General features: G+C 39.4%; 1 protein-coding gene across 1 annotated transcript in view; it reads left to right on the plus strand.

The window, feature by feature from the left end:
• Positions 1 to 346: 346 nt before the first annotated feature.
• Positions 347 to 16,342, plus strand: part of ppm1lb (protein phosphatase, Mg2+/Mn2+ dependent, 1Lb) — a 56,948-nt gene continuing 40,952 nt past the window's right edge. Inside the window, exon 1 of the mRNA XM_015041409.1 lies at positions 347 to 1,262. Coding sequence (XP_014896895.1) covers positions 864 to 1,262 — 399 coding nt within the window. The 5' untranslated portion in view covers positions 347 to 863. The remainder of the gene's footprint in view (positions 1,263 to 16,342) is intronic.

Raw genomic sequence — 16,342 nt, forward strand, 5'->3', positions numbered from 1 at the left:
CAAATCCTTTTGTTCTGTTGGGATTTTACTGGAGATAGAAATTAAGTCATCAGACCCAAATTATATCTTAAAATGTGTCTAGTGAGCCAGTTTTTCCTATTGCTTATATGATTCTGCTAAGAGCAAGTTTCCTTATCAAATACCTTTTTGTACAATTTTTGTGAAGGGTTTCAGTTTAGTTACTTGGTATTTGTTACAAATACAGACATTTATTTGCAACAAATAAATGTCCGTATTTGTACATATATAGACAAATACACCGAGTGTCGGTGTTCTCGGACCTCTAACCACTGCTAGAGGAAATTCCGATCTGGACTTGAAGGCAGCACCGTGAATCAGAACAGCAGGAGCTCAGAGTCGCAGTCAGTCAGTCAGTCAGTCAGTCGGTGTTTCCACCGGGAACGGGCGGCTTTAAACGCTCGCTATTTTCAGGACTGGGAACTCTAGCTGAGCTGGTCAGAGCAGACCTTCTTGCTGTGACTTTACTCTCGTAAGGTAACCCGAAACCTTACTTCATTCAAATTTCAAGCGAGTTTTTCCCTCCCCCCGAGTGTCGGTGTTCTCGGACCGCGGTAGATGGTCAACGCACAGCAGTTGGTGGCTCTCTGCCACGGGGCTACATGCTAGAAAGAAGCCGCCGGAGCACCGCGTCGGTTTCTGTGTGAATACGTTGCCACTCTGTCGTCCGGGCCCGGTTTAGAAATGCTCTAAAAAAAAGTGTCGCCTTTATTTTATTTGTTTTTCATGGTGTGAAAACGCTCTGTTAAATGTGCGTCGACAAAGGCTATGGAGTGAAATCTGCGGCGGGCGCGAAGAACACAACGACCTGCCGTGGTTCCCCTGAGCTGTTCGTAAACAAATAGATGATAGAGGATACGATGACCCTGCTATCTCTTTTGGGTAGGATCATGCGTTATTTTCTGCTCAGACCGGAGACCTTGTTCCTGCTGTGCATCAGCCTGGCTCTCTGGAGTTACTTCTTCCACACGGACGAGGTGAAGACCATCGTCAAGTCCAGCCGGGATGCGGTCAAGATGGTCAAGGGGAAAGTGGCGGAGATGATGCAGAACGAGCGCTTCGGCGGGCTGGACGTCCTGGACGCGGAGTTCTCCAAGACCTGGGAGTTCAAGAGCAACAATGTGGCCGTGTACTCCATCCAAGGCCGGCGGGATCACATGGAGGACAGGTTCCAGGTGCTCACCGATGTCGTGAACAAGAGCCACCCATCCATTTTTGGGGTTTTTGATGGCCACGGAGGAGAGGTGAGTCTGATTATGAAGATGTGGCGAAGGGACATTTATGTCTGATCAAAACATCTAGGTCCATCACACTCAGCTCTGTGTGGGAAACCACAGTATCCATTGTGCCGGAGCACTAAGGTGTAATTTAGTCTAGTTTGGTCTAGTTTTAGTATTTCGTTGTTGTAATAAAATTTGGATACCAGGTTGACCTAAAAATGTTATTTATCCGTTTAAAATAACTCCATCTTATTAATCGGTTGCAGGAGTTTTAGAGTAGGTGTACATTTTTTGCCAGGAATTAATTTGTAAGGTGGATTGTAATACATGTGTCAAGTTAAGATTATACAGTGAGTTGAAAAGGCATTGTTAACCTTTGAATTACTCCACATTTTGTCGTCTTACCGCCACAAACTGCAGTGTAGTAACCACTTAAGATCAGAACGTTTTGTTCTGATTTGTTCCTTTTCTACACTTTATTTGTTTATTTTTGGTTGAGGCATTGCATGTTTGTACAATTATTCACTCTGGTTTTGGATGCTGTGCAGCTAAAGGACCTTTTCCTCACTTTGAAACACTCGTTATGATGCGTAACCATGGCAACAAGGTAGGACTGGGTTATATGGCCTGAAAATAAAATCTTGGATTTTTTTTTAGATATATATACCAGATTTCTATTCCAATTTTTTTCCCCCACTCAGTTTTTCCTCATTTAAAAAAAAGTATCTTAGAAAACTGGCTTTCATTTCAATTGCTCTGTCCTTGAGTTGACCTGATTTCAATGTCAAAATAAATAGAAGCTGTAAAAAATCTCCGCCCCCCCCCCAGTTCCTTGGTGGGCTAACATCACTCTGAACTTCGAAAACCCAAGGAATGCATTAGTGAAAAAACAAAATCCAGATTTTCCAAAAGTTTATCTTTTTATTTTAATGGCAGCTTATGATGCTGCCAATAAACCGCAACACTTTGGGGATGATGTGTTCAAGGTGAATGCCTATGGTTAGTACGCTTCTCCACAACTCATCTTTGACCTGTTTATTGTTCTACCTGTTTTTCATGATGTTCATGAATGTTTTTTACCAAATATTTGACGCTCTCACAGATTATCTATATTCATGCCAAAATGAAATTACATACAGGTTGACTGCTTTCCATTAAGTGGTATCATAGTAAAGGAGATTGAGCATACCTCTGACTTCACTGTTTTTCTGTTAAGCCACTTTAGTTTTCACTTTTACTGTCACATGGCCAAACAAATAAATACCACATGACCAATTTCCCCTCCCCATCCAGAAACAAACCAACAAGATGGAAATCAATATCGGTTGTTAATATTGGCCTAAAGTTATTTATCTGACTGATGCGATATGTTAAAAAGTGACTAATATCGGTTGATACCTGTTGTTGCCAATATATTGTGCCTCCCTGAAAATAATTGAAAAAAAAAGAAGTAAATTTGTGACAAAGTGTGAAAATTTAAAAGGCGCATGAATACTTTTTTAAAAAAAAGTAGTGGTTGACATTTATTTATCTTGCTCCAATTGGGCTCATTTTCCAGTTTTAAGTTTACCAACTGGTAATTTGAATAAATCTAAAATTTGGTTCAGGCTTACACAACATGTCAGGATGAAGTGAATTAAGGATGAAGCGCTCGACATAAAACCTCTCTTGGAGACAGTGAGTCAAGGTAAGGGCATGCACTGAAATTCTTGCTCTGTCAGCTGAAACCTCCCCACAATCCACTTTGATAGGTTTCCTTTTAAAACTAAGGCGAAGTGTCACGAAGCTGACTTTACCAGTCGGGACAGCTGCAGGAAATCACCAATCCAGTTTTGGACACTTGAGTAAATGAAGGAGGAGTCCAACAACTCAACCACTGTTTCATAATGGGAATGGAGGTGCTTAAAAATTGACAAATCAAAACAAAACCTTATTTTTCCATGTATTTTTATGCCTTGATGATGAATGCCAGAGACAACCATTAAACATAATAGATGTGTTGCCACAATCAGAGTGAGAATACAGGTGTAGTCTGACTCACAGCAGCTCTGATGCGATTCTCAAAAGGTTCTCCACTGCGGTTTGAATCAAACAGTTTGATGTTGTCGTTTCTTTTGGTGGGTTAAGAGGCGAGAAAGAAAAAGTAATTCACTACAAGATCCTTTTAAAATAGCTGGATTTCAACCAGGCTCTCTACTGACTGCACTGACGCAACTAAAGGCAAAGCACAACCCCCCCTCCCCCCCCAAAAAAAATCACTTGATCTTTTCTCTTCAAAGTCTGCATTAAGCATTACAGAAACCACGTCATCTCTCCGAAGACCACCACTGCCTGACGACGGCTTCATTCAAAGTTCAGACGGTCTGCAATAACGCGCTAAATATATCCATGCATGGCCATGGAAGTTGTCATTCTCTCAGAGGAAAATTAGATTTAGTGGAAGCTGAGTGCACTTCAGTAGATTTTGACCAAAAGTAGTCAATGGGTTGCTGCTGTCTTCAGTTTTTTTTTGTTTTTTTTTCGTTCATAGAGCTTTTCCCTCTCTGCTTCCTCTCTCTATTTCAGGAGATTTCTAAAACTGAGCTTCACAAACTTCCTTAAAGGAATGTTTTGTTTTTTTAATATCCGTTTGAGTATAAAGAGTGAGGTGGCATCAGTTGTTGCATTATATTTTGTGAAACAAGTTGGCAGACAGTAGCCATGAAAAACAAGTTTCTGTATTTGGCAAATCTGGATTTATTACCCCGCGCCCAAAACCTGTTGAATAAACTTGCGCAGTAGGGAGCATTGTGGCCCAAGGCAGAGCCAAGAATACAATATGCCTCAGCTGGCTGGTTGGTTAGCTGTCAGAAAGTTTTATTTCTTTGTGCGCACAAATGATTGTCTCAGTGAAACCACACTGTGCCATTAAAGCAAAGCCTTGCTCATGTCAACATCAGTCTATTGTTCAGGGCTGCATCAGCGAGTTCACAAAGTCTTGACTTGGAGTTAAGAAATCACGCTTTTCTTTTGTGATTCAGTTCTTTTTGTGTACGTAGCACCAAATTAACCGCAAATAACCGCCCCAGTGAACTTTCATATCCAATTACATGAAATCCAGATTAGTAAACAATTTCATTTAAAGCAGTTAGTCAAGTCTTTGACTTCACAGCAGTCACTTAATGTTCAAGAAGCTAGGAAAGAGACACCAGCTGCGTTTCCATTACAAATGTGGTTTATTGATCAAAAACATGTTTTGTTTTTTTTTCAAACTTGGCGTGTTTCCACGAAACAAATTTATTTTCATAATGTCAAACTGCACAATTGTGGTCAATAGAAACTAGGGGTGCACCGATTGCAATTTTCTGGCCGATTCCCGATTACCAATCTTTTAAAAGCCTAACCTGCAGATACGAATTTTGACCGATGCCAGTTTGTTTTTTGTGGAAACATGGCCACTAGCAGTGTTTCCATTGACCATGGGATTACCCAAATTATTACAACTGGCTGAAAGTTGAAGAAGACGACAGCAAGTGGTAGGAGGATGATGGCAAAAGAGAATTCGCTAAGTTCTTCAATGACTTACCACATGAACTAACTTATTCATCTGTGATTTTTTAAAAATTGCTTTTCTTATTTAATGGAAACAGCACAATTGCGAAATTGTGTCTTATCGACATTAGTGGAATATCGACAAAGTTTTGCGCACATTTGTTCTGGAAACGCTTCTACTGCACTGGGGCTTTTCTTGCCATATCTGTAGGAACGACAAAACAGACTGGCTATAAAGCAGAGGAGCACTGAGCCTGGAGTACTTTCTTTGAAAAGTAACAGAAGGACGAGAATAGTAACGGCAGCAATCACTCCATCAGTGGCTTTGTCCAGGAAAGAAATGGCTAAAACCCCAAAGTACTGAGCCTGGGGCACCTTAAAATAAAACTATACATGCAAAAGAGAAATCTGTATTTTCAGAGGTATTCCTACGGTTCCTATGATCAGGAATGATCTGAATATTTTAGTAGCATTAGTTAAAATTATGGGAAGTGAGATATTGAAAGGTAGAAGGAAAAACTCACATCAGTTTTGCTGTCGGTGCTTTAGCAGCTTGTTAAAAATGACTTAATTTTCTAGCAGATCATCAATCAGTTCTACATGGAATATCCTTTCCACCCCCTCAGGTATCTTTTTTTTTTTTTTTTTGCCACACATCCACTTTCGCACTACGCTGTAGATTCACTCTTCACTGTTTAAAATTGACGTTTAATGTGAGCGTGTCCATCGGCAGCCTCAATCTGCGAACGTGTCCAGGTTTCTGATTAAATTAAAATTGATTTTTTTTCTTTCTTTTCCTTTTTACCTGACACTTAAGAAAAAAAACAACCAGCATGGAATTGATAACCTCAGGCTTTCCGTCCATTAAGCAGCAACGCGTTCTGCACTCCATCCTCGTCTCACAGTCAGGCCGTGGCTGAGTCGGCTACTAAATTACAGCAGAGTGCAGAGAACACCTTCACAACAACATATCCTCTCCGTCTTCTGTGGGCATCGTTTTGCCTTTGCTTATTGTGTTAGTTGTTTTTTGTCTGCTCCATCTTGTCTCAGTCTTACATGCAGTTTCGGCCACGGGCATTTAATTGTAAGGGTGGATGTAACGGATACGATGTCTTGCTGAGAAGGAGACGATGGGAGATCTCGGAGCAGAAGATGATTGCTATTTTTATATGTCTGCTGTCTGTCTTCTAATTCGGCTTGTAGTTTTGCTTTAATGCTACTTTACAGATTAATTTTTCCAGCTATTCCAGTTGCTTAGTATAAAATCCTTTTTTTCGTAGTAAAAAAAGAAGATTTTTAAGTTGGACAATTTTTTTTTTCTGGAGAAGTAATGCCGTTAACGTACTAAGAAGTCAGAATTTCTTGTGAGTTCGCTCTCACTGGAGAGATGAAAGAAAGACCTGACATGTGACTAATTGCTCTGTTGGCATTACAGGATTACAGAGAGCAAGGACACAAGTGTGTACATCAGTGTGTGTAAAACAATTAATATGTGTTGCAAGCATGCACTATAACGCTGACGGTTCAGGTAGAGATAAGCTGGACAATTTGTTGTTCCATTCCACAGAGAGGCGCATCTATAACTTTAAAAGCCAGAGATCTATCAGGAGCACACATCTGATTCATACTAACTCAGCGGTTCTAGTAAATAGACTTCACAGGCACTTGCGCTGAAATTATCAGTCAGGCTTTCTTCTTTTCTTTTTTTCTGCCTTCTAACTCGGCTAAAGGCAGTGAGGAGAGAAAGGGAAGGCAGTGACATAAAGCAAAGACTTGAATGGAACAAGGGTTACTGAGTTAAGTGCTGAGGCTTTGTACACGGTGCACAAGCTTTCCAATGTGATCTACTGCCTCCCCCAGTCCTCTTAGAATACATTAACAACTCCAAGATGTACGGGGGACAATTCTGAAAAATATCCATATATCTAATATGTGTTTCAAAGTTGTTTTTTTATATTCATTATTAAAGAATGGATGGATATTGTTCTTTACAACATTTGTTTTATGTGATTAAAATTCAGCTGGAGGTGAAAACCTGCCAAGTCTAGACTGGTTGTTTGTAAATGTGTAGCCTGGTAAAAACCATTGACAAATGATTGCTAGCTAGAGGCCTGGACTCCGTTGAAATTTTAAATTTTACCCAATCGCTGACTTTTGCCTGTAATGCCAGTTCAACGCTTACGGAAATCTGTAAGCTCCATGGTATTAAACAACCATCTCTCACTGGGAAGAGAGAAATTCTGAGCCGAACAAGATGGTTAGTGTTAATTCAATATTTGGAAGCATAGTCAACATGGATTGAACGACTTTGTTCACTTCCTGTGCTGCCATTGATAAAGAACAACCATTGACACACTACAATTATAAGACGGCGCAGAAAATCGACAACATCTTTCCAAATTTCTTCTGATTGCTGATTGGCCTGGTTGAAATTCAGTCAGACAAATCGAGCTCAATGGGAGAAATCTCAGACGGTGCAATGAAGGGAGATGAGAATTGAGTGGAATTGCGTAGGAACACAATGATCAGGCAAATGTGCTTAATGTGCAGGATATTGCACCTTCTTGCCAGTCTGCTTCTTGACTAACATAGGAAGTATAAAAAAAAGCTAATAAGTGATCTGGCATAACAGTATGCAGCCTTTAGCTTCACAGATGCAGATTTAAAACGGCTAAGTCAGAGTGATGGCTCCTTTCTCACATTGACCAGCCATACTTTCTGCAACTGGAAACTAAAAACTGAAAACTGCTTGTTTTTAGTTACCATGGTGATTTCTTCACTTTGCACCTAATATAGAATTCAATTGATGCAAATAGATGATTCATAGCTGGAAAATAATAAGCCTTTGAGTTGTAAAAGCAGTATATGACTCTCTTTTTGAAGGAAATCCATACTTTTCTCTCTCTCTGTGACCATTGTTTGACTAACTCCATTTATTGCATGACTAACACTGCCTGTGTCCAACTGCTGGTAATTTTTTTCCTACCAAACAATGGAGCTGGAGGTTCTCCTTGCTTCAAGAAAATCATTCGAAATGGTTATTTAAGTGCTGGCAGTGCACTTAAAATGTGAAATCATATTAGCAATGTGTCCTTGAGTATTGACTTTCATTGTAGATTAGATAAGTATAGGACTTCTCCTACAAAGGATCAGCAGTACTGCTTGTCAATTGAAGCTGACACTATTTCATCTCTTCCTTGAAGTAAAGTGAAGCAGAAAGTACATGAGGTCATGTTCTCTTGGAAAACGATTCCTGCAGCAGAAAACAGACTAGCGGGTTCTCCTGAAGAGTCTCCTGGTAATTGAGTAGTTTGTCCTTGATGGGGATGTTTGCTGTTTGTGTGGTGAGAAATCCCTCCGGATGTGATTGAGGTGAGAACTCTTGGAGGGGAAAATATAACACGTAAATGGATGAACATTGTTGTCTATCAAGCTCTGGGTATGTTTTACCGTCTCATTTTGTCCTGCATTATTTTCTAGAAAGCTAACAAATGGTTTGTTTGTGAAGTGTAATAACATCTTTTGTCGCTGTGCATCTTTGCTTCAACCGAGTAGAGTGCTTAAGAAGACCTTCTGATGCATTTTGTATGACAGGTAGGAGATAAGAGAACCTTCATCAGCTTTCTTGTACCACCCTGCACTGCTGGCACGGTTTAATTTTTTAACACTGTCCCTTCTGCTAAGCCCTCCTGTCTAAATATATCTCCTCCTACCTCATCAAGTGAAGGAAGCCACAAGGTCAATGTTTAGACACACTCATCACATCACGTATAAGTCATGCTGTGTGGGTGGATTTTTTGCTGGAGGTTTATGAAGTTTGGGCTTTCTGGTGTTGAGCTCCTCTCTGCAAGTTGGTCTTATGTCACAAGAGGTTGAAAAGCCGAAAGGTGTGTTGGATAGTAAAGATTTTCACCCTCTGTCACTGCTTCCTTTCGCCTGATGGGTTTTACAACATATGACTGTTTTAAACAAAAGTCAGTTTCTTATCTATTACCCAATGGCTAGGTAAGCCACAGTCTTGTGGCCAATTTAGTAAAACTCTCACCTGATGTTTGGAAATTTAGCCATTTCTAATTCTTAATATTGGGCATAAAAACTCAATCTAATTGGTGACATATGGTGTGCATAGAGGTGGATAATTTTTGTGTAATAAGCCGCAAAAGGTGATACACCTACGGACAAGAGCAGGCGTAAGGTAAGGTAATTTTATTTATATAGCATATTTTCAGCAACAAGGCAATTCAAAGTGCTTTAGATGAGTTGAAAGGAAATGCAAACAAATAACAAACCAAAGGAAAAGAGGAAAGGACACATTAGGGCAGATGGCAACATTCAGACATTCAGACAAAACAAAGACATGAGTGAAGGCGTTGACGTCAAAGGGCTATGAAGCCAGGTGACTGTGGCTTCGTAGTCCGATAGAGGTGTTTATCGAGGAATGTCCTTGGGAGCGCTCAACTTCACAGCTCCATGGATACAGGAACGGGGTGAGGAGGGAAGGGCGTTGTATTTGCATATCTCCAAGGAGATTAGAAATATGCAGCTCTTCCAAGGCCACACGGAGAAAGCCGATTCAGAAACAGAATGTCTTAGGTCGGGAAGATTATAAATTTCAATCTTCCCTAAAGTCTCTCTGATACATCTCAGTTCCCAATCATCTAAATTAGTTTGGTCGTTCCACTTAGCCGAATCTAGCAACTTCTCCAAGATCGATTCCATCCTGTTAGTGAGTTTTAGAGTCCTGGTCTCTGTCCACACCAACAATCTGAGTGTTTGCTAGTTCGGCCAAGTCTGTCACAAATTTGTCGATAATCCAGGAATCCACAAGCTCCAAACAGCAGAAATCCTGTTATCATGAATAAATCCAGGGTGAATCCCGCCGGCTGTGTCCCTGCAGAACAAGAGGGCTCTCCTGTGCCCAGACTTCTCGTTGAAAATTTGATCAATTGCATTGAGAGATCGGTTGACCAGATCCATAATTTGTAGATTTGAATGATGTGCAAAGAAAGGCTCCAAAAATATAGAAAAAGACAGGACAAAAACAAAAGTAAAGGCCACCACGTACTTGGGCGTACCTCACTCCACAGAGAAGAAATTGATGCGGATTCAATGCAGACTCAAAGTGGGCATCCACCATGTAAAGGGAAATTTTTACGACGGCGTAGTCTATCGTTTCCATAGCCGATTGCCCGGAAACCTAGTTGGCTAATACTGCAAGGACATGCATCAGCCAGACTGCCACTTTGTGCAACACTGACAGGTGGCAGAGATGAAATGCCTTCTCTACCAAAGCATTTCTTCTCTGCCCTGGTAGAGAAGAAATGGGACTATGTGCCCAACTACTTTATAAGACTTGCTAGTGTCCATTCAGATTATGGGAAACATACACAATCAATAAGTGTGACTATGAAATCTTAACTGTCTGCAGACAGTGTTTTACACAGTAATTAGTGTATTTTGCTTAACCCAATCACAAAAAGACCTGCAAGGGTAATAAACTTTTTTGTAATGGTCTATGGAGGTAGTACCTTCACCCTTAGTAGAAAGATATATCCCTGTGAGCTTTCCAGAAAGGTAAGTACATCCTAAATGGTGGCGAAAGCTAACAAGCTAATCAGATGCACTCTCTTTCTTAATCCACCTTATTAGCTGATCGGGTGGATCAGTTGACCACAGGGATAAACTTTATACAAGTACGAGACCAGTAAAGCATAGGAACATACCAACTTTTATGCTGCTTCACAACAGACACAAAATATACAATAGTTTTTATTTTATTTTATATTTTTATTTATTTCCAAAATGTAGATTAGACTTGGGAGCCACAGATGACTTAGCAGATTGATACATGCGGCCAGCTCAAACCACGTAACTTCATATTGAAACAAGAATTGTTGACAAAACGGGACCAGACTGTTAGTGTTAAAAGGTGCTAACTTTGCTTGGTATCCGTCTGATATGAAGACTTTAATTTTGAGTTGTTTTCAGTTGTGACCATCAACTAAAATAGACTACACTCTCTTGTTAGCTTCCACCTCTTCCCCCACAAAGACTTATTTCCATCAACCTCACGGCGATTTGAGATCTTTCAGCTACAGTTAAGGGAACTCTTACAATACCAAGTTGATAAAACTTTACTTCCAGCTTGCATACTAGCCAATTCAAAAAGATTTATTAATAGTAAATGGCTGATGGTTAGAGACCCATGTCTCTCTGTAGCATTGAACATATACAATAATGGCCTCCAGGTTATAGAATAGAGGTATGTATAAAATGAATTAAATCCAACTAACATTAAATAAAACATTTCCTTTGATCTTTTACAAGACAGATAGTAGCTCCTTTTAAGAGTCATTCAAAACAAAAAACGGTTGGTATTCAAATTAATATTTAAAAGGAAAAAGTTCTAATTTACGTATGTGTTGAACTATAAAATCATTTGCTCATTGTAACCAGCCTCAGCCTTAGTGCTGGGATAGATCACTGAATGTTTATGAGGTGTCGTTACACCACGTGTTGGAAAAAGAGCAGTGAGTGTTGTACAACTTCTCAGAATTTCACAAATTAGTTCCCCATAGTAGTGGCTAGTAGGGCTGTAGTGATACAATAATCACTACACATGATACGATACACATTGTATGACTATATATATATATAGACATATATATATATATCGTATCATGATATAATTTTTATTGCGATATTCAGTAAACGATACAATTCAGTACACTTTTGCGATTTTCTGAAAGATTTTAGAGGGACAGAGTGATTTTGGTGACATTTTGTGACTGTTACAGAGTTGGATTGAATTAATTTAACTGAAAACTGATTAAAAGCACCAACTACACAATACCTGGCTCTGGTTGGACATGGGCACAGACTTAAAGTTGACAGCTGGATAAAATGAATCAAAGAAGTGGTGAGAAAACATGGTTCTTTTAATTGAAACAGTACAAACTGTTGCTTACATGCATTTGTAAAGTGCATGCTCTGAATAGTTTGATACCTTTTTAACCTTGAAACTTAACATCTGTAGGAATCACTCTAAGCCTGATGACCTAATCACTCTCCCGGCGAAGCAAGCAGTGAGTGAGCAGGGTGACAGTTGGATGTCATCCTGCTCACCCTGCAAGTATGACTCGATATTTATACTTGATGATGAATATCGATTTTTTTCTAGAAAAGAAATTATCAATATGTATTGCAAAATTTATATTATTACACAGCCCTAGTGGCTAGCATGGTTAGTGTTAACTGTAAACACCAGTGTTTGTGTGTAATCCATGTCAAGTTGACCTTTAGCTTAAATGGGAACATTTACCTTAACAGTCAACATTTCCTAACCCAGTAAGTCCCACAACAGATCAAATTTGACTTGTCATAAGTATAAAACAGAAATTTCACATTGATGAGATTTATCATTAGTTTTGTTCATTTTCCCCAATACCTGCTTAGATCTAACTCACTGTAGCCTGACGCATATCCTGCTTTCAGCTTCTGTTCTTCCCTTGACAAATCCTCAAACACTTCACTGATGCTGAAAATAACTAGCTTTGAGTCTCTTTTTCCACAAAAACAACTTCCACACCGCAAAGTGTTGTAGTCAGTACCACTGCCTACAACAGTGCTCTCCTTTCACGGCTTTGGAGGGGAAAAAATAAATAAATAAATAAATCAGATTTTTAATTTCTGTTAAAGTCCATTTTTAGAGCAGTGTCTGCAGATTCCAGCCACCAGCTAATTTTGTCACACATCTCTGATTGCTTCAACTTCACTGTTTGCACAAAACCCTATTCTGCTTTTCACACTCAGCTGCAGGATGCCATGCCCTAACAAGGCATCTCATGTGGCGTTTCCCTGATTTCAAATTCCCTACCTGCTGATTATGTTGGAGCTGCAGGTTTCAAATCCATCTTGAGAGGCTGCAAAGCCAGAGGTCTGGCTCCGAATGTGTAATGCTTGACTACATCCGCACAAGCAAATTGTTTAGTCTGATGCAGACTAATCAAGACTAATCAGTTGGTCTAGTCAGCAGAAGCTGACTAGACCAACTGGTTTAATCCACTCTTTGTTTTAAAATGGGGGAACTCTGCACGTAGAAGGCAGTTATATAAAATGCTTAAATAAAAGAAGGTTTTGTGCAGAATTGTCCACAATTTGAATTCAGGTCCACAGACCTAGGCCTGTGTGTGAGCACAAGCTCCACAATTGTTTGTGTGTGTGTGTGTATGTGTGCGTGATTGAGGAAAATAGATGAGTCAGTTAGAGTTTGCCTGCTAGCTGCCTTGGCAGTGAGAGACGACTGGAGAAGAATGTTGGCCGACAGAAGGTATGAAGTCGCAGCTGTTCAGAGTTAGTGACATTTGTGTTACCGTGTGTGTGTGTGTGTGTGTGTGTGTGTGTGTGTGTGTGTGTGTGTGTGTGTGTGTGTGTGTGTGTGTGTGTGTGTGTTATGCAAAAGAACTGAGGCATGATTGTGGCTCTGCATCTCTTTGCATTGCCCAGATGGACCAGAAGGTTGAGGCAGGTGCATTCTGGTGGAACAGACCCAGAACCTAGAGGGGGGCTGTCTGAGCTTACTTTTCTTTTTAATTTTTATACATCTCATTATAAAATATTTTACGGCTTTATTTTTTAGTTTCAGCTCATTTCTCTTCTTGCCTTAAGTTCGTTTGATTTTTTCCGCACATATGTTACATGTTTGAGCCGGTCTGGTGCACACATGTTCCACAAAGCCTCTCCAGATATGGATCCTTACAAGACTAGAGGAATGTAGCTAATATTAACAGTTCGGTATTTTTCACATGGTTCCTATTCAGGAGCGGGGCAGACCTTCAAATAAACTCTGCGGTGAACCAGTCTTAAGCTGGGTTGTCTTTAATTTACACTGCAGCAAAGGCTCATGGGATAAGATGGAGATCAGACTCCAAAGAATGTCATTAATGTCTGCTTGTTGTGATTAAAATTGCGAAGGAGAGAAATCGTCCATCTCTTTGAATGTTTTGGTATGTGTGCAGTCAGAGTATGTTTACATATTAGGATCTTGTAGGAGAGTTTACACTGTCGTGTAGATTGAGATTTTATTCTTGTAAAGATTTTAGAGAGATTTTATTCTTGTCAGACCTGGTTCTGTTTTTTTTTTCTTCTTAATCTGCTGGAAGAGGTTTTATGACACTATGAAGTTACCTGGCGGCTTTGTAGAGTTATTATTTATGGCTTGAGCCTGACCTAAAATTCCAGCAAGGTGGGGCCAAAATTATTTGCTTGATAGATGGGTTGGGCTCTAGCTACTGTGGCGCTTTTAATAAGCCTGCAATGCATAAAGCATAGAAAAAACAAACAAAAGAGAACGCACAATGTGAAGATGTATTAGTCTACTTGTTATAATCTAAGTAGAGGAGTAGATACTTTAACTTATTGAGGAAATAAAGAAATTAATCAGATTGTAAGAAGTGCAGCACACTGCATGCATAATTGGTTCCTATCAATCACACATCCCTGATGATTTTCACTTAACTCACCCTGCGGCTACAACAAGTGACAAATGGAGCTGGAAGAAGATAGACAAAAGCTAAAAACAGGAGTAGTTGCACTTCTTACATAATGATGGTCTAAAAAATAGTTTGGACTTGGAAACGTTGCCTACGGGCTCGGGCCGGGTCAGGTTGGATTTTTTTAGGCCCAGTCTAAAATCTGCAGCTTCTAAGGCTACAATGCCTTGCAAAAGTGTCCCCTTCAACTTTTTTCATTTCCACAAACAAAGTAGAGCAGCCCTTTTTTACTCTGTTTATCTCTTAATAAAATCCTGTTCAACCAATTACCTGAGGAAGTCTTTCGATAAGTAAATGGAGTCAACCAGGGTGTAATTTAGCCTTCACAATTGTTCTGTAAAGACCTCAGAGGTTTATTAAAGACCATTAGTGAACACAGCAGGGATAAAGGTGTGGAGAAGTTTAAAGCAAAGTTAGGTGATAAAACTACCTTCCCAAGCTTTGATCATCCCCCAGAGCAACGTTCCAAGTCATCCGAAAATAGTGCGGAACAATTACAAACTTACCGAGGGAACATACTCCTGAGAAGTAGCCAAGAACTCCATGGTGACTCCAGAGATATACAGCTCACAAGGATTGATCTGTTGACAGAGCAGCTGTTTGATGTGCAATCTACAAATTTGGGCTTCATGACAGAGTGGAAAGAAGAACGCCATTGTTAAAAGAAGGCCAGAATGTTTAGAGTTTGTTTTCGTCACGCTTGAGATGTCTGAAATAATTGTTGTTTTATTCCAGTTTTAGTCAACTAAAACATTCAAAATTTTACTCTGCAAAGTTTTACCATAAATTTATCCACTACAATATGACATTATAGAGGAATATGTGTCCTACAAAAAAAAGCAGTATACAGATTTACTGTTGGTGAAACCTAACCAAAAGTTGTTTCAAATGACGATTTTGTCACTAGTTTTAATTCAATATAATTGGATGTCAGCTCTCATATTTTCATCTGATTTGTCAATGATGATGTCTGTCATCCTTATCAAAGTTTGAGTTTTACTTTTTTTGTTTTTGTAAAGAAAAAATGTCTGAAAACTGCAATAAAACCATGTGTAATTTCCTTCCACTTTACAGTTTGCACTATATTATATCGGTCTATCACATATTAAAACACGACAACACCCAACAGGGGTGCGGGTGTCGTCCCCCTTGGTTGAAAAGGGGTGCGGATTTTAATGTTTTTATCTTTTAAAAAAATTTTTTTTACAAAATCTCTTTCTCTTTCTTACTGTTTATTCAATGTCACATGCTGTTTTTTTAATTATGTAAAGAACTTTGCTGCTGAAATGTGCTATACAAATAAAATTTGTTTGATTTATTGTAAAAAAAAAAAGATTTTTTTTTTTTTTAAAGTTCAAGCTACATGAATCCTTTTACAAAGCACAAGATGCCTAATGAAACTAATGAAACTATAGGATGATGGCTTAAAGAGGTATTTGTAGACAGATTGAAGCTTTAGCCCATATGTTCATCGGTGTAACTGCTATAAGTATACTTAATCCAGCATTGGGACTAAAAGTTGATTCTAATCTGGATTTTTCCAACCTAATTGCCTGTAATCCCCAAGCATGACAACTGCGGAGGATAAGACTAGCGGGACGAGGGAAAGCCACACATCTCATTTTGTTGCGTCTATTAGCTTACATTTAAAGCATTCAGAGATAAAGAAAAAAGTGAAGTAAGTTGTTCACATGCTGTGACCTGAGCAAACTAAATTAACATAATTAAAACGTACATTTTCTAGTTATTTACCTACTTTAAAGCCATCAAAAATGCCTGAATGCACTTTCAGTGTTGACTTTAGAGGCATCATCACTTTATTTTGAAATGTTTTGCCCTCTTTAACCTACATATATCACTTCCCACATGTTGGTAAACGGGCCTCTTTCAACAGAGATTTATTCTGTGTGTGTGTGTGTGTGTGTGTGTGTGTGTGTGTGTGTGTGTGTGTGTGTGTGTGTGTGTGTGTGTGGGTGTGTGTGTGTGTGTGTGTGTGTTCCTCCTCCCACAAGGCATGTGCTG

Source organism: Poecilia latipinna, unplaced genomic scaffold, assembly GCF_001443285.1.
Source record: "Poecilia latipinna isolate Pla-1442-1.1 unplaced genomic scaffold, P_latipinna-1.0 Scaffold549, whole genome shotgun sequence".
NCBI classification, from domain to species: Eukaryota; Metazoa; Chordata; class Actinopteri; order Cyprinodontiformes; family Poeciliidae; genus Poecilia; species Poecilia latipinna.